The sequence below is a fragment of the Malurus melanocephalus genome, unplaced genomic scaffold, assembly GCF_030028575.1.
Source record: "Malurus melanocephalus ecotype Western Australia unplaced genomic scaffold, MMel_1.1 scaffold_31, whole genome shotgun sequence".
NCBI classification, from domain to species: Eukaryota; Metazoa; Chordata; class Aves; order Passeriformes; family Maluridae; genus Malurus; species Malurus melanocephalus.
In genome coordinates this window covers 3,037,661-3,060,194 of record NW_026623263.1, presented here as the reverse complement: position 1 = coordinate 3,060,194, position 22,534 = coordinate 3,037,661, and the positions used below count along the sequence as shown (strand labels likewise).

The following is a 22,534-nucleotide window of genomic DNA, read 5'->3' as shown; positions in this document are numbered from 1 at the left end:
AGACATAAAAGGCTTCGGGGTTTTGACCATGAAATTACTCTTCTGAAATACACTGTTTTTCTTTTCTAAATAGATTTGGTATCCTGTATCCAAGAACCCTTCATACCTTAAAGGATTTAAAAGCTTGAGGGGTTTTTACATCACAGTAACCTGTCAGTAAGTTCCCCAAGCAGCAACCACTAACTGGTCCCTGCCTTCCACAATTTTTGAAGAACATGGAACTGTATATGGAGTATCTCACGAAGTTTAGATTGAACTTTCTGAAATCAAAGGCACCAGAGCAGAGATATCCACTCTGATTTTTCCAAATTTCAGAAGCACTTAGCCTTTGAATTTCCAGCTACTGATGCCTACTACCTCCCACTTTTCGGCTATGGCAATGTGTATTCTTCACATACAAGAAATAAGCGAAATTTTCCCAGGACTATTTATTTTGGGCATAAACGTGAAACATTTTTAGAATCAAAAATATAATACCTTTTCTTAGTTCCTAAGTGTCTGATTCTTAATAAAAGGTACATCCTAAATTCCATTTAGAATTCAACATTAGTGCTAGATGAAATAAACTATAAACACTATTTGACCTGTGGTTTAACATTCATAGCTGTCTTCCCAGTTCTTGGAAGAATATACAGACAGCCCAAAACATGTAACACAACATTTGAGTATCAAGCTTCACTTGGCTGGTGCCTTACGTAACATGCAAGAGTGTGAATTCAGAAGAAAAGGTCCAGTAACCCATACAATGAAATTAACATGCGAAAAGTCACTGGTTGAATGTCTTTACATCTAAAACATAAACATACCATTATTAAATTAGAAAATGCCTATACAAATGCAGCCCTATTTTAACATATAAATAAATTACAAAACTGTCTTCAAATCCCTTATTAAGCATTCCCCAGCAAGCAGTGAACATATGGACTGTTTGGCTGGCTTATCAATACAACTTTGCACATTTACCTTAAAAAATACAGGCATACTAAACACACAGAGTATGACTAGTAAGTGTATCTTATATTTCAATTTCAAAATGAGTACCAACTTGCTTCTCTGATGGGCGTTTCTTAATCAGATAATACCATTTATTATAACTTGGCTTTTATTTCTGTGTCCCTCGTAAAGGCCTTGGGGTGAGCAGGGTTGTTCCTATATCACACATATAAAGATTTAAGGCCAAAACACAGCTGCGCTTGCAGTGTTCAACTCTTTCAAGAATGCATGGTAGCTGGTAAGCATCTTGATATGCTTGGAAGCAATTCCCCATGGATTTGAGCAGCACTTACAAATAAAGAGCATTTATATAAACAAAATCACGTTTCTGATGCTGGAAGCCCAAAAAAGAGAAGCACATTACTACAGAACACTTTGTTCTAGGGTTTGATGACTAGTACATAATTAAGTAGAAATTTCATTAGTTACTTTTACACAGTGACATTTCATTTCATAATATCCCACCCATTTCTACTTTCATGATCTTATACCTTTTTCATCGTTTTTCAAGTCCGGAAATATGTAAGTACTTCACAAAATAGCTTTGACTCCCCACATATCTAAATGTTCCGTCCTTTACATTAAATGAAACAAAACACACCTGAAAAATTAGTGTACAATCAAATTAAAATATAAAACCAAACAAGATTCCATCATGTCTATAGTGGACAATAATAATAYACATTTCCAAGCTTTCACATGTTTTAACTTTGTTATGAACTTTCGTTCTGGACTGTTTGGTTTGTGGTTTGCCGTTTGGTGGGATATTTTCTAAAGAAGGAATCTGGATACAATACAGATGTCCTTCTCTAATAAGACTCCACCGATGAGACAGAACTAAGTGTTTGTCTCCTGTAGGCTGTCTCCTCCTTAAAATTTCACAGGTACAGCAGAAATTTTAACACCAGATGAAAAATACTTCAATTTTTATGTCTTGCTCCAAAAGGAGAAAACTCTCTTCCCAAAGATTACGGGTGATGTAATTAACTTCCTTCTAAATTCACTGTGAAAACTGACAGAATTAAACTGACTAAAATACTTTAAACCTTCCAAATTCTTAAAAAAGCCAAACAACAAAACCAAACGAAAACAACTTCCCCACAAATCAAAAACAGATACCTAATACAGAAAAGGTCTAAAACTTTCAAGCCTGCCAGAAAAACATATGCAGCAAGTTAATACAAACAATTTCAAGCACAAGTTCTATTTATAAAGCATTTCTTCAACCCTAGCTACCCAGTATAATATATGTTTTGTCATCATAGATACAAGTACTGTTTTCTCTCAAACGATGAAAGGAAAAACAAGAGATGGCATCTTTCTCTACAGCGTTATACAGAAGACCAAGTTTTTAACTCAAAAATTGCCAGGTTAGGAAGAGAACATCATGTACATTAGATGGAACTATGTACAACTAAAACAATCAATCACAGGGCACACCTCTGAAATTTAGCTATGTCACTCTCTTTCAGGAAGAACATGGAATGATGCGTTTTAAAACCAGAATTCCAGACATTACTGAGGTTTAAAAAATCAAAGTAGAGCAAAGCACAACACAACTCTTACTCTGTATTTCTGATTCATTGTAATATTTACTKTCTCTTAGTTGCCAAAAGAACAAAAAAAATCATCTTTTTCTCTGCTACAAATTCAAATTAAATGGGCATTATTTCAATATGCTTTGAAGAAAGCTTTTTAATAAATGTGGTGTTTAGTCTTCAACTGTATAATACAGCTGAAAAATATATTAATGCTGATTCTCTGTGTGGAAACATTTATCATTCAGGAGAAAAAAATATTAGCTAAAATATCACATTATAAAAGTGAGTTCATTTAAGATTGCTGAGCTTTCTGAAAAATTACTTTAGGTACATAGCACCATGCTAAAATAAAATTAGTACATCATAAATCCTTCTACCTCCCTCCCTCATTCTTTCTCATAACTGCAGAGAAACACAGTTTTTTAAATTGAAATCAGTAAAAATAATGTTGACTGACTGAACAAGGTATCAAGCTGAGATAAAATGACATTTACAATACAGATTACCTGAAACAAAATTTTAGCTTAGAATCAGAAGGCTGTAATCTTAATAATCTGCACAGGAACTAATAATTTTATCAAAAGAACTTCTGAGATGCAATTAACATTCGTTAATTTTGACTAAGCATTCAACATAATAATTACTTCCAAATGTAACAAACATACTCATTTTAGAACAGTTTTACCAACATGGAGTATTCTTCAGATGGCTACACTTTTTTAGCTCTTAGGAAAATATATCATTCAAGTGTTACAACAAATTATATATTTTAATATGATTCCATATGTTTAAGTCTTTTGCAACATCACATAAAAAGCTGCTGACTTCCCACAGTTCACCAGATCTCAGGAACTAAAATGAAAACTAACTTTCTATGTTATCTTCTAGAATTAACAATAGTATAAATACTGCATATATCCTTTTATTTTATACATTATTCCATATTCCCAGTAAGCACAAAATTTTAAGTTTGATTTATTTAATTCAGCCATGCATTTGAAGAGTAAGACAGGTGGTGGTTAGCTACATATGTCAAATGTTCTCACACTTCAAAAACACTCATCTGAGTGAAGAGCCCAGAGAAACAGGGTCAGCAGCTAGTGGAAAAAATACCACTTTGCATACTGCATAATAGAACTAGTAAAAAGGAATTAAAAAGCAGAATTTCACAAGTACTAAGAATCTCAGTTACATTTACCCTACCTTTATCTGCTGTCTTCTAAGCATTGCAAGTTCCCTCATATCTCGGAATGGTTGCAGTAAGTACTGGTAGAGCTCTGTGGTCGCTTCTGCAAGACTGCTGTAGGCTTCATCTTCCATTTGGTACAGTTCAAGCAATTCTACCATGCTTTCTGTATTCTTATGTTTTTCCAGAAGCTGCAGAAAAAATACATGTTTTGATGAGAAGATTAAAACATCCCTGCTAAAAGTGGAAGTAATTTAATAAACATTTTTTAGGCTACCCTTCTGTATCATCTTCCCCTTCCTGCAAAATCAACAGACAAACAAACAAACTAAACCAAACAAAAAATACTTAGTCCCCAACACACATCTTCGATTTAGCCAGTTAAGTATGAACACATCTCTAATAACTTTAACTGAGCAGCACTCAAACTAATATTTTCATTTCCAAAAACTTCTGGAAAGAGACAAAAATTGAAGTTGTATTTTGAACTTTCTACATTTTTGAGAGTTTTTGGTGTTTGGGTTTTGCAGTTTTTTTGTCAATCTGTTCTCTGGACACAGCTCCACTACTTCCAGTGTGGCCTGAGACACAGAGAGGAATCTATATGAAACAAAGCTTTCCAGAAAGTTTAGTGACTAAATTTCAAATGTGTGAAGATTTCATTAATTTCTTTTTTTTTTTTCTTTTTTTTACAAAGGAAATTACCTAGGCATTACAATCTTTAAAAAAATACTTAGATGTTAGTATAAAAACACTAATTCATTTATGAAAATACAACACTACAGTCTGTCTGTTCCATCTTTTAGTTCTTATGAAACAGTGAATTCACTTGTTTGTACAAAATTTCACTTCTTTGTACAAACTGGCTACAATATATGGGGTGTTTTTTTGTATTACACTAGTTTTGCATCTGTTTTGGGCATTTGCCTGAGTAGACATCACATGCTGCGGGAAACCTTTCACGATTTCTAATAAAAAATATTCAGCTGTTTAATAAAAACTAATCTCATACAGACATGTGTACTTGATGTATTTACAAAAACAAGATTATCTGAAATGAACTCCCTTCTTATATAATTCTCTAAGTCACAGTCTCTTGTCCTTTATACTATCATCTTAAAAGCATATATTCACAGTCCAAGTTTATTTAAACTTAACAAAGATTAGGAACACTGTGGAATAAATACATCCTGTCTTCTATCTGTTCATTAAAGTTACATCCTACGCCTACATGAAATACTCCCTGTATAGTGAACCATGTTTTGGTTACCAGAATGGGTAAGAAAAATTTCTTTCTTCATAAAGGAAAGTTCATTTAGAACATCGCTGCAATTCAACCTTTGAAGCATTAAAGACTGGTCACGGTTAGAGAGAGGATGCAGACCAGAATGCAAAGATGGTTGCTTTATTTACATGTTCAGCGTTAAAGTAACAGTCAGATTCCATGAAAAGACAAGGAAAGCTTTCCCTTACTCAGCCTTAGCAAGAAGAAAGGTCTGTGTGAGGTGGTATAGAACAGATGTGAAACTCCTCAGGCAAACTGTTTTATTACCTAAACAATTTCACACAGACAATTGTTCCCACTGTAAAGTCATTTCCTAAAATACTTTCATCTAGCAGTAGCACACAGTATTTTGTAGCATGTGAGTWTTCACTGAGAACACTACCATTGCATTTGCAGTCTGTAAAAATAGAATTTTATTAATTTTCAGGGTTAGACATCCATAACAGAAGCTGAAACTGCAGAGAACCAGACACTCTTGGATCGTGTCTTAATCCCCTATGAATTTCACAGATTATTCCAACACGCTGTTTGTTTTAACCATCTAGCCTAAGAAGACATCTTCATCCTCAGCTCCACTTCTTGCGACTAGGGTCTAAAAGCAGAGTTGCCATGTACCAGCTTTCTCCTACTTTCCCCACACGTAATCAGAAATCCCTTCGCAGTCCTTATCCCTCCATCAAGATACTAAAACTTTATTCTCAAGCCACCCATTGCAAGAAGGAGCAACTCCACCAGTACATGACAATTTCCTTTTAGATGCTTAGGCTGTTAGGATCTTACTATTAATTAAATTTACACCTTTGTTTCGTTGTGAAACCCTACTACTTTACTAGGATACAAATGAGAATTGGAGAAAATATAGTAATTTAAATATTGTTTAAAGGGTAATCTTAGGTAAATTCATCCCAGGAAGAGAACAATACAATGCAGAGGCTTTTTCTCCTTATTTTCTCTCCATTTTTAAGGCCTATTTAAAACTTCCGATGTTTTGGTAGACGGGCACAACTTTGCACATGCTGGAGTGAAAGTGCCAAGAAATTAAGGACCGTTTAAATTTTATGACTATCAGTACAGACTACTAAACATTTTATGACTAACTGTACAAAGACATCTTAAGGACACTAAAAACTAGTAGCTACTTATAACTAGTTGGCTGTTCAGCAAAAATCATGTCCATCACTGGAAACAGTAGGGATAAATTAATGAATTATCAGTAACATTTCTGTGAGTATAGGAGGTAAGTAAACAGGCATAACTACATGATCTTGTCTGCATCCAGTTCTATTTAGTCTGCTGCTGGGTTACCCAAAACCTAAATCAAATCCTAATCCTTAACTCCTTCAAAAATACCAAACCTTCAATAAAAAGCACAAACACAGAAGTGAAGGCAGGTTATTCACAAGCAATTAGTATAAAATTATGTATATATCTATATATTTTCTTTAACTATTAACACAAACTAAGATTCCATTCTTCCCTAAGGGAATGATGCACGTAGAATCCATTTCCTGCGACTAACAAGGGCTTTCTGAATAAAAATGGTGACAAAATTTCATTTAATCTGCAGTTGCAAAAGAGGATCTAACATGAAAAATTACTCAGAAGCCAAGGAGTATCATCTTGATTTAATGCAAAGCTCAGTGAGCTCTTCAATAGGGGTATTCTTCAAAAAAGGTAAGAAGGTTACCAACCTGAAAGTACTTATTACATACAGCTTCATTATACCCAGCCATCTATTCAGACCCCATTTTCATTAAAAACATTAACCTTGGACATAAAGTTTCAATACTTTAGTCAGCTTTGGGCCTCTCACTACAAGAAAGGCATTAAAGTGCCTTTCATGGAACTGGTGAATTGTCTAGAGAGTAAGTTTTATTAGATTAGCCYAAAGAAATAAAAATATCTGACTCTTTCTGATTAAAAATTGCTGCTCACCCTACCAGCTACCATGTGAGCAGGAAGAAGACACAGGCAAACTAGTGTTCCATATGCAATACACTGGCTACTTTTCTTCCCCTAAGAGAAGAGAGATGGAGGGAAAGACCTACAAAAAACTAAATGAGATTTACAGATATAGCACTTTTCGAATCTGTACTACCGCTAACTTAAAACTCCATTCAAAAAGGTGCATTTTCCTTTCAGCAAAAATCAAATTTTTCCCAAGCTAAGTAGATCAGCTTCCTAGGGAAGTTTTGAACTATATAAGCTAACTATAAAAATCAAATGTAAGTTTATTAGACAAAGGGAATTAAGATGGTATAGCCAATACATACCACTGCCAACCCTTTTCCATTATCTTGCCTAATGCAGGCTGGAGGTTATCGTGGTTAATCCTAAYGGAGTGTTACTCCTTCACTAAATGTACAATTTGTCTTACTGGAGACAGTCTTTTTTAAACTAAAGGTAGTAGCCGTGTCAGGGCTGGTCTCTTCTCCCAAGTAACAAGTGACAGGACAAGAGGAAATAACCTCCAATTGTGCCAGGTTTAGATTGGATAGTAGGAAAAATTTCTTCACAGAAAGAATTGTCAAGCACTGAAACATGCCCAGCAAAGAGGCTCACTCATCAGCCGTGGGGGTATTTAAAAGATGTGCAGATGTAGTACTTAAGGATATGTTTTAGTGATGGGCTTGGCAGTGCTACATTAATGGTTGGACTTGGTGATCTTAAAGGTCTTCTCTGACCTAAATGATTCAATATAAATAGTTTAAAGGAACACAGAACTAATCTCTCTCATATTTTGGAACTGGAGTGAGTACCAATCACCAGGTCTTCTCCAACCCAGTGTGGTATGAACAGAAGACCAACAGCTTTGATTCTACTTCTAGATGGAGCTTTGTAAGCCTAATGAAGAGTCCAGATGCTTTTCTGCTACCAATCTGAAAGGGGCACTGATATAGGAAATAGATGGTGCAAAACTGGCTGCACAGAGCACCTCCAATTATAATGCAGTCCAAAAGAGCTTTCCTGTTCTGGATCAAAGTTAACTGAAGTACATTTTTAGCTGGCTGCCATCCAGACAGTATTCAGACTTCTAGATACCTAGGATGCTGGGACTAGCACAGAATCCACTGAATTAATGTCAAAATGGAAGCCACACCCTCCACAACTCACAAATTGTTTGGTTCTGTATGCTCCTATTTTCACACAGGTTGTATCTAAATGCCAAGTGTCTAGACCAACCTGGCAAATTAAAGTCAGGCAGTTTTCCAAAACACATGAACAATTTTCAGGCCACGTCTTATGCCCCAGTGAAGACTAGCTCTCAGCACAGACATTCAGTGTTCACTTGAATAGTCTCAGTCTGAATTTCTGACTTTCACAATTTTTAAATTACATTATTTAAAGAAGTGGGTGGAGGAGAGTAGAGTAACATCCTGTACAGGCCTGACTAGCTCTATACCAATTGAATGCTGCATTTATTTTAAGAATGGTGTTTCACAGATGTTACATTGTTCACAACTAAATGAATACATATATTTTAGGCAACTATTATGCAGACACACTCTAACCAGCAGAAAACAATTTTTTTTTCAATTTAACAGTCCATATATTTGAACTATACTACGAAGATTATTTCGGTCTTCTGTATTCTTTCTGTTTTGTCCAAAAAGCTATAAAAGCATTACAGCACACTGTAATTATGTGCAGGTTGACCTCAGCTGGGAGCATAATCCAAAGCTTGATTTAATCACTGAAGAGTCAAGTCTTGTATTTCCTTTGCTGTTACTCCTAAAATCTTTCCTATTACTCCTAATTTTTTTTTGTGTATTTTTTAAAACCATTGCAGTATGACACATAATCATTTTTAGGAAAAGCCAGCCATAAAGATATTTTTCAGTACCTTCCTAAGCTCCTTCATACTTCTGAAGTAACTACAGAATATGTTATTGTCCTATAAATTTAGATTCTCAGAAGCCTGAAAGTATTATCTGCCATTTCCAAGGAAAGTTCTAAAGGTCTAAATTGAAGCAGCACATTCAGTTTCACAGGTGAAACTATGGATAGTTGCTTCCAGAGAGAAGTACAGTACAGCAGACAGAGCAGATTTTAGATACTCCATCCTTTGTCCTGAGAACACCAGTCCTAAGAATAAAGTACCAAGCCCTCCTGCTGATGCACTGGCAAGAGTCTGCAACCAGCTTCAGACAATGAGTTACAAAGAAGTAAAGCTACAGAGTACATAAAATCAGCACGSAAAATTTTAGCAACTGAACTTAGAAAGCAACTTTTTTTGCATCAGAACATGCTTAGAACTGTTTCTCTTTAAACAAACAATAGAAATTATTGTTAAAAGCAAACACAGTCCCACATGTCCTGACAAAAAGCAGGAGTCTCAATTACATGAAATCTTCACTATAGGCAAACTGCTTTTCTCACTCTTACAAACGAGTGGCCCTGTACTTAAATGTCACCCATTACAGTGAAAAGATTAAGACTTGTCAGGATATCCAGCTGTTTGCATGATTGCATTGCCATCAACAATCCTTACCTTTGTAGTAAAAAAAGTCAGTTGCATTACTGTAGCAGTAAGAGACCAAAGCCAGACTCTCCTACACAGATCTGAAATATATTTTACTGATTTTACTGCTGTGGCAGAAATCACCAAGAGAATGCAAAATCTAGATACAGAGGGAGGATGTCATAAATAATTTAGGTAATACTGACTAGCATGGAAGTGCTGGATCCAGCACTACATCCGTCTAACCTCTTACAATTAATAAAAGATAAAAAAATAAATAAAAGTGAATTCCATACTAACTTATTTGGAAACAACACAGCAATTGACCACCTACTAAGCGGACAAGAAGTGTCCAGTTTTTTTCRAAGAGGCTTCTGAAGACAGAGAATTGAAGGGTATGCTGATAAACTGCCAAGGTCATTGTCTGCATTTGGGGAGAGTATTTTAAGGGGTTGTTTAAAGAAGAGCTGAGCTAATTCAACTAATGAAATCAAATATACACATAAAACACACATAATAAAGAAGCTCAAAGTTTGCATGCATTCAAAAAGACAATCAGCAAGCAGAAGAAAACAAAGATACTGGAAAGCAAATCACAGGGTATTTTAAACACAAAAAAATAAGAGAGAACACTTTAATATGTCTTCTAGGCTTCTGAAGGGCTGCTAATATAAAACAAGCCACATTATTCTTGTTTAAACACTATTTAAAGCAGTCCTTTACTTCCACACAGTAAGCCTGTGTACCTCAGTACATGCTGTACCTCAGTACCTCAAAGATGTTCTGGGTGTGAGTGGCAAGGGTTTTGTACCACGGGGTCTACAAAAGTGGTATCTGTGAGAAGATGCCAGAAGCATTCCCAATGTCCAACAGAGCTAAAGCCAGTGAGCTCCAAGATAGACCCACCCCCAGCCAAATCCATCAACAACCACAATAGCACCTCTGGTATAATGCATTTGAGATGGGAAAAGATTGCTGGCACAACAGCTGCAGCCCAAGAGAGGAGTAAGGTGCTCTGTAGGTGAGAGGAACAACTCCACACACACCCAGGTCAGTGAAGAAGCTGAGGGGGTTCTCCAAGCACCAGCATAGATATTCCCTTGGAGCCTGTGGAAGACTGCAGCAAATGGATGGGCCCTGAAGTAAAACATCATTCCACAGACAGCCTATACTGGAGCTGGCTCCTGGCAACCTGTGGCCCCTTGGGACAAGGGAGCTTGGGCTGCGTAAGCTTTCTGACAGGACCAATGATCCCACAGGGCACAGACACAGGAGCAGACTGTTCCCCAAGGACTGCACCTCCTGAGATGTACCCACACTGCCAGTTCATGGAGGTCTGTCTCCTCTGGGTGTGTCCCCACACTAGAACAGGGGAAGACCATGAAGATAAAGGAGTCATAAAAACATGTGATGAACTCATCACAACCCCCTTTCCCTGTCCTATGCCATCTGGGGAGAGGCAATAGAGAAATCCGCATGGAAGCTAAGCCCAAGATGAAGGCAGGGGTGGTGTGTAGATGTTTTGTGATTTTGTTTTTTCACTATCAAACTCGGATTTATTGACAACAGATAAAATAAATTTTGCCAAGTTGATTCTGTTTTGCTTGAGACCGTAACTGGTGGGTAGTCTCTTCCTGTCCTTATATCAACCCACGAGCCCCAACATTTTTTCACCCAACCCAGGTAAGGAGGGGAGTTACAGAGTGGCTCTGGTGGGCACCCGGTGCACAACATCTATCCACTGCAAGAGCACCCCAGAAGTGTCAGCCCAGCACAGATGGCTTAGCTTCTTTTCACTCTTATCAGTTATCCTCACTTATACTCAGGTTAACGGCTCCTGGACAGTAACAATTACTTTTGTCAAGTTCATTTACACTGCCTATTAAAATGCACCTCATTTCAACACCCTACCTTGTAATGTAACTCCACAGAAAAGGAAAAGAACTGAACTAAGAAAAACTGAGGTAATATTTGAATGCAGTCAAGTGAGCCAAAACATTACTTCCATGTAATGCATCACTACTGAACAATGCAACTTCTCCCACACAAAATTCTAAATAGAAATTTCAGGAGAACTGTATGTACATATATAACTTGTTGGAAAATCATATAGTTCAGGCATAAAGTATCAACTCTGACAACAATGTATGGCACACTAGACCTCTTCTGAAAACTTGAGAGGGAGACGTCAACCATTACAGCTATGCATCTCCTTCTCYGTGCTCAAGACAAACAAGTAACACCATGTGGGGCTTTTTTAAGCTGGTACTTGTCTGGTCACCTTGCCTAACAGTGTGATATGGCTGTGCCACTCTTGAGTTAGACTGTCATGTCAAATGAGTGTCTATATATACCAGGTATTGGTTTGAATTTACTATATTACTTTGAATAGTACAGCCATAGATCAACTACGGAAATCACAGCAAACAAAGGCTAACTGCATGGGAGCACTCATTGTGCACAGGAGCGCTAGGTTTTCCTCATCCTATTAGTAACACAGAAACAGGTATTGACACTGTAATGTAATTTGATGAATAAAATACATCTGTTTAGATCTGTATTTCAGAGGTATTGTGGAATTTTGGGACTCTTCTTTGTAAAGGAGAAAAATAACTAGAAGATAAAATCACTAATGAATCACTGGTTGGTTGGAACATGGTAACTGAACAAAAAGAGTTCTAAACAACACCTCACCCCGAAGGCTTGGCAAACACCTTACTTTACACGTATCCTAATGAGCTCAAAATAATTTTTTTTTTTGCAGGTCAGAAGACTGAGAACATACATTACATAAGTGTTCAGGTTGCACTATAAAATTCTTTTACTTTTGGTTCACAGATCCTCTACTTCTGTACTTCTGAAGTATGCTCCTAGTCAGGAAAATATACTCAAGAGCATCAAAACTGACATCTAAACAAACTAGTATTTGAATAGAACAAATACATTTAGTTAGCAGGAATGACAGTGTGAGACTTAAAATCCTTCATATAAGATTTGCAATGTCAGGACAAAGACCTAGCCAAATACCCACCTCCAGCAAAGAGCAGATATTCCTTTATGAAAACAAAGAACACATGATGCGAAGAAAAAAAAAATTAAAAATTCTCGGCTCATGAGAATTAGATAAGCAGCACTAAATTAGTACTCTTTGCAGTTTTACAATGCATTTGGCAAGATAGCAAATAATTCTCAAATGTCTGATGAGTCTACTGTTAAGACTTTTATAAATCTAATTCAAAGCAGTAAAGCATTACAACAACACCAGATTTTAAGTACTGGTGCCTGTGGATTTACTTTTTAAAGCTGAGCCAATGGCTTGCTCCTATCGAAAGAAGATTCACTTCCCATCCCCTCTTGCCTCTCCCCATCGCAGTTCTATGTTCCTCCTGCTCTCAGGTGCCCTCTTCTCAACTTCAATGGCTTCAGTATTTCTCAGACATTTCAACTAAACAGCTCAGCATCTGGCAGAAAACTACTTCATAGTCTCTCTTGGAGTAATCTACTAAGGTTTATTGAGTTGAATCAGCATACCACAAAGACAGAGAAGTAGAACAGGAAAGAACACAAAGCTGATGAAGGGGAGGACAGAAAGCGATAGCACTGTCCTCCCCACCCCGTCAACACGAGCAAGCTGATGATCCAGTTCTTCAGCTACCTTCACCAACACAGGTGATGAACTGTCTTTAAGGCCAGGTGACAGCTGAGAGGTACCTCAAACGGCCCTCTGTGTATTCTTTCAACACTGGCAGAGTTCACCCTTCACAGCATCACTAAAAATGGTGAAATCATGAAAGGTCAGGCCTAAGGAAACACCATTTTGCATCACTAAATGCAATTTTTAAAGACTCTAAGCTCAAATAATGGGGATTTCATTTAAAAGATGAATACATCCAAAAAAAAGCCCAGTAGAAAGAACACATTTACAGCTCACTATTAGTAACAGAAGACTAAATAACATACCAAGAAAATACTCAGATCTCGGATCATGCACACTTTTACTCCTACCTTAACAGCAAATAACAGTCTATTACAAGCTACTAAATCATTTTTGTATCAGAACAGCATTTCAGGCAAAAGTAATCTGTACTACCACCAAGGGAACACAGACTTAATTCTGTGGTTCTAATTGTTTGGGTTGGTTTTATTTCTGTTCTTAGGGAGAAATGAATGGGAAAGTTGAATGAATACCCAGTTGAAATGTTGTAATGAAATAAAATCCATGCATGATAAATCTATACATACCATTTATCTATTAATTCAGCTCTTCCAGAACACTTCCAATGTTACACGCAGTGTGGGATTTTTTTAGCCTACTCCTATATATGAATATTTTCCTGAATTATAATACTCTGAAGTGACAAAATGACACAATTTAAAATTTGGACACGCAATTTGGATGATCATGAACAAATAAAACATTACTGAAGGCTCAGAATTTGGGCCCTGAAGTCAGAGTGCTACTTACACTGTAGAAAAGCTACAAGCTTCTAGAAATTTCTATAACTAATCTACAGATTTTCCCCTTCAAAAGTTACACAACTTAATTAATGCATTCACCTGTTTTTCTTTTTATTTCTTTTTCTTTATTTTCAAAACTTTCATCACAATCACATACAAAGATATAACAGTGCTTTTTAAAGTTCAGGTTTTCTTTTAAAAAAAGAAATACCTAATCAAAACTAGTTCTATTTTAAGCATGAGGTTCAACTAGAAAACACAGTAAGGTTTCTTCTAACATAAGAATCTATAATTTTAAGTTATTGAACATTTTTTACAATGCTCTAAGTTACTGAACATTTTTTACAATGCTCTCTCCTTGAAGTAGCTCAAAACAAGTCATGATGCAATACTGTTGCATTAAAAGTTGTGTAACTATAAATTTTAGGTGACCCACATAAATTGTCTCCAAGTCACCCAGAACAAATGCTAATTGATTATTTAAAACAACATTTTTCAGAGAAAAAAACCCAAACCTATCCAGTTCCCTCAAATGAACATCATAGCATTTTTCTAAAAGAATGTTAGAATCATTTGCCTACAAATGCACTTTGTAAAGTACTGTAATATTAGATAATGAAAATTTTGGGTTGATTCATGCATTTAAGAAAGCAGAAGTACTCAATTTCCTTTAAAACAGAAGTTTGTTGAATGATTGGAGGTGTTTTGTAACACCTTTCCAGAAGCAAATCCTAAACAAAAAAAAGTCCACTGACCATTCAAGTATGTCTGAATGGGTAATGTTTGTCATTAGTAATCAAATAAATTCACAGCCACACATTTAATACTAGAAAAGGATAGAAAGGAAACACAGGGATAGGACTTCATTACTGAAACATTTTGAACTGACAGCAAAATCTGCCAAAATTTTTGCAATTGGCAAGTAGAGTCATGCAGATGTCTCACTAGCATTCTATTTACAGCTACAATCAGTGGCTCCAGATGATCATGTCCAAAGCCTGGCTTACCAGCGAAGCTGTCCCCTCATCAAAACAGATACACATATCTATTGACCAACTCAGTGATACTCTGTATCCTTAGAATATCAAAATTCTCCTTCCCTCTCCTCCTATCCTATCTTTCTTTTCTCTCTACCACGTTTCTGATGACTAGGCTTTCACCTCTTGCAAAAATAAAATTTGGCAGACATATCTTTAGCTGGACCGAGCCCTAACTTCAACTGAAGTTCTCTCTCCAGTAACAGCAATATCTTAGTGCATTGCAATGCTGTGTTTCTACTATTATAAAAAAGGAGTGTTAAAAGCATACCCTCAAAACAAAAAAAAAATGTAGTAATTTAAAAAAATCTCAGCTTCTCAACGCCTTCTTCAGTATTGTCGTACCAATATATACATATGTAAAGCACATAATCCTCCCTGACTATTAGTAAACGCCACCTTGTCATGTTGCAGAAAGAAATGTAAAAAAATAAAATTATTGGAATAAATCTGATTTCAAATTCAAAGCCTGCCTGGATAATAGTACTATGTAAGACAGAAAAGAAGAGAAAAAGAAATGTTACTGGCTTAGGAAAGCAGTTTTCAAGCATTTACTTGAAGGGAGAGCATTTAGTTGAAGAGAAAGAAAATAATGGTGGAAAAAAAAATGGGAAAAAATACACAAGACCAAGGGAAGCTCAAGAAAAGTACAACCCCACATCATCTCTAAAAGATTAGAAATTAAGGAAACTGTGAATCCTCAGTCACAGAACAGGTTACACAATATATTTATTACATAGACTGTTCACACCTCTTCAAAATACTCTGTCATACGAAAATGCTACAGAWGGGTATCAACAATTTTAAACAAAAACCGGATAAAAATTTATCTCTACATCTATGGAAACAAGGGGAATATAAAATAAAACTATCTCAACATCAGAATACTCCCCCAAGTAAAAGACATGAATAGTTCGCCAATCCCACTTTAGGCAGTTAAAAAGAGCATATACTGCATTTTCTTTTTTATTTTTTCTCTCCCAGGTACTTGGAAAAGGAAATTAATTCTGAGACTGACAAGCTGCTGTCTTCARTTTCCAAAACTTAAGTCCAAGGCTTACTAATACTGCTGTATTCTACAGAATGTGTTTCTATCTTCCATCTAAGACTTAAATCTTTCTTGATAGAATTTAACTTTTGAAGCCTATATCCTTTTCTTTGTGGACATACAATTTGTCCATGTTTTGATGTAATGTACCTTAAATAGTGATGTTTTCGGATAGAGTTGCAGTAGTTATTATCTGCTTGCTCTTGTAGTAGCTCAGGACTAGCCAGGGTATTAATATAATGTAGATGCCTCCTAAGAGCTTAGAGCCTACCTGACTGGTCTATTGAGCATACCATACAGCTGCTGACACATTTTAGTTCGGTTAGTACTAACTTAGAGTATCAGTTCAGCTCTTAAACAGCTTATTTACAAAGGATATAGAATCTGAACAGTGTTATTAGAAACAAGGGTTAACTCCACAAATAGTAAGTACAAAAAAAGGCATTCCAACAAAAGTTGCTTGGATTTCCCATATGTGCAGCATTAGTCTTAACTCTGCTTTCCTCATGTCAACAGAAAAAAAAAAAGAGTATCTTATTTTAATCCTCTGTGCTCCTGAAGTTAAATCCAAACCAGTGTTTTGTTCCCTAATGAAATACCTTAGGTATTTTCTAAGCCTAGCTATTGCAATTCCTATATAATACCCAGTTWTTCTTTCTTTTCTTCACAGACAGAAGGTACATTACTTTTGGTGGAAACGCGGCTACTGCTAACATTTTTTCTGTTACTGGAACACTGAATACTTGTTTGCAAAGTTTTATATTTACTTTTGCATTATTTTTGAGTCTGATGCTGAAACTCTCTTTAAATCTCATTGTGCCTAGCTGCAGATCACTGAACAGCAGTCAGTCACCTCACTTTTGGAAAACTTCCACTTTTGTTAAGAGTGCCCCACTACTACCACATAAACATTTATTTTAGAACTGAATGTACATGGCCAAAAACAATGAAATAAAATTCTCCTAGTTACTGAGATGATCCTGAATATTACTTATTACCAAAATATTAGAACAGCTTCAGCAAAATATTATTGGGTATTCTTTACTTTTTTTGATATGAACAAAAATGAACGACAATATTGAAAAAATACATGTTGGAAAGCAACAAATATGAAATTTCATGACAAATAACTGAACTAATTCCTTGCTATTTTCTCTAATTTGACAAGCATATTTCATTCATTCAAACAAAAAAAAAAAAACAACTTGCCTTCTAAACATGCAAAAAGTAGTTTAGAAAAAATTATCTGATTAATGAAGGAAATAAAGTGACCACGTAGCTTTCCATCTAAAAAACCCATGTTTTCTTCTCACACAATTTGTTACTGTACCAAAATATATTTGTTTTTCCTTAGCCTTTTTAGTTCTTAGAATCAAAAGAAAATTAAGCCAAGCAATACAAGAAAAAGATTTCAGGACAACTGTAACACTTAGCAAATACATCACAACACAGGAGATGGAGATTAAAAATAGCAGTAGGTGCTCACTTTCAAGGCAGTCTTAAATCAGCCGCCAAAGACAAGATGCTTTCAGAATTTCCTCAGAATTTAATCATGCCCTTAAAAGTGTTTCAACTTTCATATAAAAAAAAAAAAATCAAAAGAACACACAGAGAACAGGGATACAAAATGGTCTTTGTCTGCCCACAAACACTGAAATTTGTAGGTTTTATAAAGCAAAAAGGAAAACCAAAGCAAGTTACTGACAAGTTTTACCCCTGGCACTCAAGGTCCCACAGACTATCATCCATCAAATTTCAGTCTTCCAGGGCAACCTAAGAGCTATATGGAACAAGAACATTCCATGGGGCCGATAATTTAAATATGCTGACGTGGACATTTAATGAACAGATAGTCTCCCCAAACCCTAACTTGCTATGCAAGAGGACACCATGAAATGTGTCTGGGGCATGACTAAGCCACCAATCCCTCTTAATCACAGTTTATACCAACACCCCCTTTTATTCAGGAAAACATGACTACCTTCAGCCTTTTGAGAACACAGCATGGAGATATATAACCATCTTTTACATTATTAAATTCCCAGAAATTTACACACATGTACATTTAGCCTAGAAAAACTCTAAATAGTAGGAGCATAGGCAGAAAACTGGCAGGACCAAGAGTACAAACATTTTCTGCCTTCTTGACACAACGTTTAGTATTTCGGAAACAGTGCCCAAGCTGGGATCCCAAATAAGAATTAAATGGCATACTTTCTGTTGAAATAACATATTTTTATCTTTTAGCTGAGTACCTGAAGATTTTTTTTAAACAGGTGTAAACTTAATGAATAAGTTTTTACTTCAAATTAAATTCCTCAACTACTCAAAAATTATTAGTTTTATTGCAAAGAAAATAAAGTCAGTGTTATTTCAAACCTGCACATCAGGCAGAAGAAATGAATCCTAGGTCACACAGTGCCTCTACAACTATTTTACTTACTCATCTTGGATCTGTTTCTACTTGCAACATTCTTATGGGTTATTAAGTGGTCTAAAATTCAGACTAACACAAAAATTACTATTACAAAAAGCAACTATTACTAAGTGCTGTGAAAATAAACTGACTTGTATGTAAAGTTTTGGAAAGCAAGTAACGTCCAAGCAGGGGATACTAAAACAATGAACATGAGGTTTGGCTGCTCACTTTGCTTCTCCACCCCAAAGAAGACAAATCAACAAAAACTGCAAGCATTTCTCAAGTAATCTTCTAACTGCCCAGAACAATTTCACCTGGGAAATATAAGAGATACATGAAATAACTAAAAGCCACAGAAGCACTTTTTAAGATGCTAAGTCAAGGTCTTTGGAGTTGCACAATTTTACATGAATGAAGACCCTTCACATGCCCCACTAGATACCATTCTGGTTACCAACGCTTCTCAGTCACTTCCTCTTTTCCCAAAACGTTCTTGCAAGAGACAAAACTGTTTAAACTTGCTTGGATCCAATATTCCTGCTATCAGCTGACAGACTTCCAGCACAGATGGAAAAGGAAATTAAGTGTGAGATAAAACATGGATTCAGTGGGTTTTCTTTAAAGCACAAAAACATTTACTATAGAAATAGCAAGCAGTACCCATCATCCACTTCTCTATTTGCTTAGAATTGCCATGACAAAGAGTATCAGTATTTGCCTAAAAGAAAGACATTTCCTGTAGACCAAATAAACACCTAACAGGTAAGGAAAAGAGAAACCCGAGAGCCAAGAGGGAAAGACCAGGTCATTCCATTGGTTCCTTTTCTTAAACATGAACTATCTTTAATTAAAGAAGTATCAACTTACACAATTGACAGAAGTACAGCTGTATTGACTTTAGGTACATTACCAGACTGGTTACCATGGTAAAAGAAGGTTGTAGTGTAGTCAAATGCATATATAAGCTCTGCCATTTTGTCTGCATCAAGTTCAGAATATTAACAGAGAACAAAATTACATAGATTAGAAAACAAATTTTTTCCCTCAACAGTACTGGTACTAACAAAATAGAAACTGAGATTCTTCAAGAAACAAACAGTTCTTCCTCAGTAATTCCTAACTAGTGTTCCTCAAAAACACCACATCCCTCCAGCTGGGTACCCAGTTCCCAAATTCCACATCTTTAACGGGAACTTCTCTTGTTCTGCAAAGCTCCTTGCAAAAGCTGCTGTGTTGAAGGCTAAATCTAATCTAAGCACACACTCCCAAGCATTCATGCAGTCAAAAAAAATCAGTGGAAAATGATATGCTTTCATATTCTCTGGACTAAAACTACTGCTGAATCTTATCAGACTAATCACCAATAGTACGCCAAACAGCATGATTTAATTAAGTCCTTTAAACAGACTTAAAAAAAAATCAAAATACATACCCTAACACAACAGTTAGGAAATAAAATCTACCTGGCAATGCTAAACTTGGATGTTCTTACCATGATTACATCACTGATATTACAATTTTCTCATATTCTGTATGAGAAATTCCAGTCACCAAGGAAAAGCTTGGCCTGAATTCCACAGACTCAAAACCATGCCATCTGAAAGCAAGAAGATATGCTGACAACTCCATTAAGGAAAAGAAAAATCACCACCACATACTTTTGAAAAGAATATTAGCAGGATATTTGTGGGTACCTGAAGCAGCCAAATTTGACCTATATCCACAACAGTCTTAAGATGTTTGCAAAAATAAAGAATAATGTAACCTGATTCATCCTCATAGTCACACCTTGATAGATCCGGGTACATTCTAGACCAAGACTCCTGAAGCACAAAAACAAGTGTAAAATTCTCATTTTATACAGGGGAAAGCTGGGTCCTCATACACATCAGTCCATGAAGACTGAGAAAGTGTAAAAATTCTCACATGCTGATGCTAGAAGTTAGTAAGAACATCCTCAACTGCTCACAATAGATTATGGTGTAATGGTGTGTACTGAAACATCCAAGTCTTGACAGACACTACCAAACAGCAACACAGAAAACACGCACTAGGAACAAACAGCTTGCTTTTCATAAAAATACCCTACTCTAGGAACTTCTCAGCTGAACAAAAGTTCTACTCATTACAACTCCACTGGAAAACATATTCTTGCTATAGAAAAATACCAGATTTAAGACCCAGAGCCTACACAAAACTCGAATTTTTTAGTCTCAAATGCCTAAACCGTACTGTCAAAACAAACACTACATGCTGCTGTTCCCATTTAACAGAAAATTTCAGACCCCAATACATCCTGGTGCAGGGCACTGCAGGAACAAAAATATAGGAGCAAGACCTTACCAAATCCATCGGATATTTATTCACGAACATCTACATTAGATTTCACAGAAAATGGTACTGAGCCATATTCAGGTGAGTAGGGAAATCTGCACCTCGTTAAATCCTGGCCCTAGAGACCTTGCAAAGGTTAAGCCTCATTTTCTCACCAAAGCACAGGACAGCAAGAACATTGAAGAGAACGTCTAAAAAAGATGTCACAGACTAAATTAAATGCGACACTAAAGTGGGGGCATCTGGACTAAAGCAGTAGCCTCACCTCCTGGATGCGCCTGCGGGCCCTCTGGAGCACCTCCTCGTACCCCTTCTGTCGCAGCTCACTCAGGCTCTCGTAATACTCCTCGGGGTCGTCGGTCTCGGTGAAGAGCACCTGCGAAAGGATCTTCCAGCCACAGGTATCCAAGCTGTGAACCAAGTAAACTTGCAGCTTGTAGCACAGAGCGTCCATCTCCTGCTCGGATAGTTCCGGCGCTCCAAACAGCACCGTCCACATGCCCGAGGGCTCCTCGGGGAAGGCAGGCAGGTAGGGCTCCAGCTCCGAGTTCACCGAGCAGAGCTGCTGGTGGACGGCCCGCAAATCTTGGAAGGAGAAGAGGCCGGCCCAGCTGCACTCCTCCCCCGCGGGCTCCGCGTCGGGAGGGCTCGGCTCGCCCGCCCGCGGCGGCGAGGGCGGCAGCGACAGCGCGGCGGCCACGTCCTCCTTTCCTAGCTCCAGCACTTCGATCTCTTCGGCAGCACCTGCCGCGTCCGGGCCGCGCTGCGGCCTCCGGGCCGGGCTGCCCTTGGCGCGCAGCGGGCTCCTGGGCAGCGCCTCGGCCCGGGGATGGGCGCAGCCCCAGGGCGGCCCCGGGTCCTTGCGAACCGCGGGACCGCCGGCCTTGGGAGCGGTTCCGGCCTCGGGGCCCCCGCGGCGCAGCTCGCGGGAGCCGCTGCGCTGGCGCTGGGCCGTGCGGTTGTGGCAGGTGATGGCGAACTTGCCCTCGATCTCGTTCCAGGCCACGATGAAAGCGAACTTGTGCTTCTCCCGCTCCTGGAAGGCGTGCGGCCTGACGGCCACCCAGTCAGCCTCCAGCGTCTCCTCCAGGGCGAAGGCGGACATGGCGCTGCGCGGCTCCGCACACGGGCACACGCCGCCCGCCCTCCGCGCTCCCGTCCCGTCAGCTGCTCCGCAGCCCCGCGCCGCCTTACCGCCCACCACCAGCCATCTTAGCGGCCGGGGTACGAGGAGGGGGTGCGCTGCTTCCCCACGGGAGCGACGAGGAAGAAAGAGCGGACGGGAATCTCCTCCTCCCGCTGCCCGCGCGGGTCCCGCCGGTCACCAACGCGGACAATGCGCGGCGCCCCCGCGCAAGGACCGCGCGCGCGTCACGTGGGGTGGGATCTGTTTACAAGCGGCGGCGCTGCGGCAACTCCGCGCAGGCCCCGCCCCCCGCGCGGCCTGCGGCAGCCCCGCCCCTCGCGTAGCCTTCCCCCATTGGCGGAGCGGGGTGGGAGGAGCCTCGCGCCCCGGCCACGCCCCTTCGCCGCGGAGCCGCCACGCTCGCGCTCCCGCGGTGGGCGTGGCAAAGCGGCGCCCCGCCCCTTCCCTCGGAACTGCACCGCGGCCGCGCTGCGCCCCGTGAGGGCCGGCCGCTAGGGGGCGATGCGCCGGGGGACGCGTGTGGGGCCGCGGGGCGGGAGTGGTTCGATGGCTCTTGTATCCGAATTCTGACCGCGGATTGAAGTAAAATACTTAAAAGATTGGGCGTCAGGAGCGCCTAGCGGC

General features: G+C 38.5%; 1 protein-coding gene across 2 annotated transcripts in view; it reads right to left on the bottom strand.

Annotated features, from left to right (window-relative positions):
- Positions 1–22,175, bottom strand: part of JMY (junction mediating and regulatory protein, p53 cofactor) — a 62,862-nt gene extending 40,687 nt beyond the window's left edge. For both annotated transcript variants that reach the window (XM_057363860.1, XM_057363861.1), the window contains exons 1-2: positions 21,029–22,175; positions 3,738–3,911 (exon numbers count right to left, since the gene is read on the bottom strand). In XM_057363860.1, coding sequence (XP_057219843.1) covers positions 3,738–3,911; positions 21,029–21,868 — 1,014 coding nt within the window. In that variant the 5' untranslated portion in view covers positions 21,869–22,175. The remainder of the gene's footprint in view (positions 1–3,737; positions 3,912–21,028) is intronic.
- Between the last annotated feature and the right edge of the window lie 359 nt (positions 22,176–22,534).